At 30.7% G+C, this 1,520-nt stretch overlaps 1 protein-coding gene across 1 annotated transcript; it reads left to right on the forward strand.

Moving 5' to 3' along the window:
* Positions 1–164: 164 nt before the first annotated feature.
* Tsp_08420 (conserved hypothetical protein) lies at positions 165–1,229 on the forward strand (the record flags this gene model as incomplete). The annotated part of the gene is made up of 4 exons (XM_003375380.1): positions 165–277; positions 419–498; positions 751–795; positions 1,177–1,229. Coding segments are annotated over 4 exons (291 nt in total), but the record flags the coding sequence as incomplete, so codon positions are not given.
* Between the last annotated feature and the right edge of the window lie 291 nt (positions 1,230–1,520).

Raw genomic sequence — 1,520 nt, forward strand, 5'->3', positions numbered from 1 at the left:
GTGGTGAGCTGCAGCTGCACAGTGAACAAACGTCAAGCTGTTTACCCAGAAGTTGCATGCATAGTTGTTGATCGTGGACTGTACGTAGAGTTTTATGGTGAAACAAGTCCTACTGTGGCTCCTCTGCAGTACGCTGTGTAAACAAATACTTGTACGACTTTCAGTATAAAACCCCAGCGAAAAGTTCATATAAGTTGAAAATTTACAATGATAAATATTTTGTTCATATCGACTGGAGAAATCCATTGTATTCCTCAAGAGAAGCAATTCAAACGAAGTATTTTTTTTATAGACGCAATTATATCATCATTCTTCATCAAATGTTTTGATTATATCGTCGTGATCATCAAATAACTGTTCATCTATATGCAGTTGAAGGTTGAAATTATTAATATTTTAACTTTTTTATTTGGCGCAGTTATCACGGCAGTGTAACAGTAGAATTAGCTCAGTTTTTCAATTTACACTTTACGTTTGCACATGGCGTTGAATTTCCATGTAAATTCAACTGATATAATATCACTAAGCGCCAATTTCTTTCTGTTATTCATGTAAGAAAAATTATTGTTTTCCATACGATAAATTATTTAACATGATTATCATTTTATATTAATTTTACATTGTACATCATAAAAGAGTTTTTCTCTGGATAATTTTGTTTGTCAGAATGCGCAGCCATATACTTTTTATGTTTTTGCAATAAGTCTTATTTATGTAGGTCATTTTTGAATTTTCAAATCCCAAGTTAAGACATGCGGAGGCGTGTTTTGTCTAAGACAATGTTTATGTTATGGCGTATTTTTGTCAGATAGTTTATATTTTGACGTATAATTTGTCATTCTATTTGTCCTGTTTCCTCAAAGCATCATTATTTCTGGTTTTTTGCTAGTCAGCTTATAATATTAAATGAGCATGCATTTTATTTCTTATATTTATATTATTTCTAGTATTTAGAATATGCGTGATAATAAAGATCAAATGAGAGTTTCTGTAATAAGAAGTGTTTCTATATTTGGCAAAGCTACAATTAAATTTTCTTTTCAAACAGAATGCATTAGTTAAGTAAATAAACGCAATGAAACATATGCACTAGCCTTATTTATCAGCAGAAATGAATAAAATAAAAATTTGCATGCGAGGTCGTTCGCCTTATTGACTTATTGGAAATAATTTTAGTTTGGGGCCGTCCGTGGATAGACGCACTGCGTTTGGATTGGAAAATTAACTGAAGACCAATATCAAATGCCAAACATTAGATTTGATTTTTATTCATTACTGTTTTTTGGAATAATTTTTGAAAAATAATATTTCAATGAACATCCTAACAGTATGAACATCAACAATGAGAAGACGATGCATTTTGCCGTAAGTGGCAGTTTTTCATTTTTAAGTTGTAATCAATTAGCAGTGCAATTTAGAATCGATATTGAGCATAATTTCTCAATATATTCAATATGAAGAATTTTCAACATGAGATGATAAGTGACTTAACAAACGCCAAATTTCCGTACAATTAAGTG

This window comes from Trichinella spiralis (assembly GCF_000181795.1).
Source record: "Trichinella spiralis strain ISS 195 chromosome Unknown Scfld5, whole genome shotgun sequence".
Classification (NCBI taxonomy): Eukaryota; Metazoa; Nematoda; class Enoplea; order Trichinellida; family Trichinellidae; genus Trichinella; species Trichinella spiralis.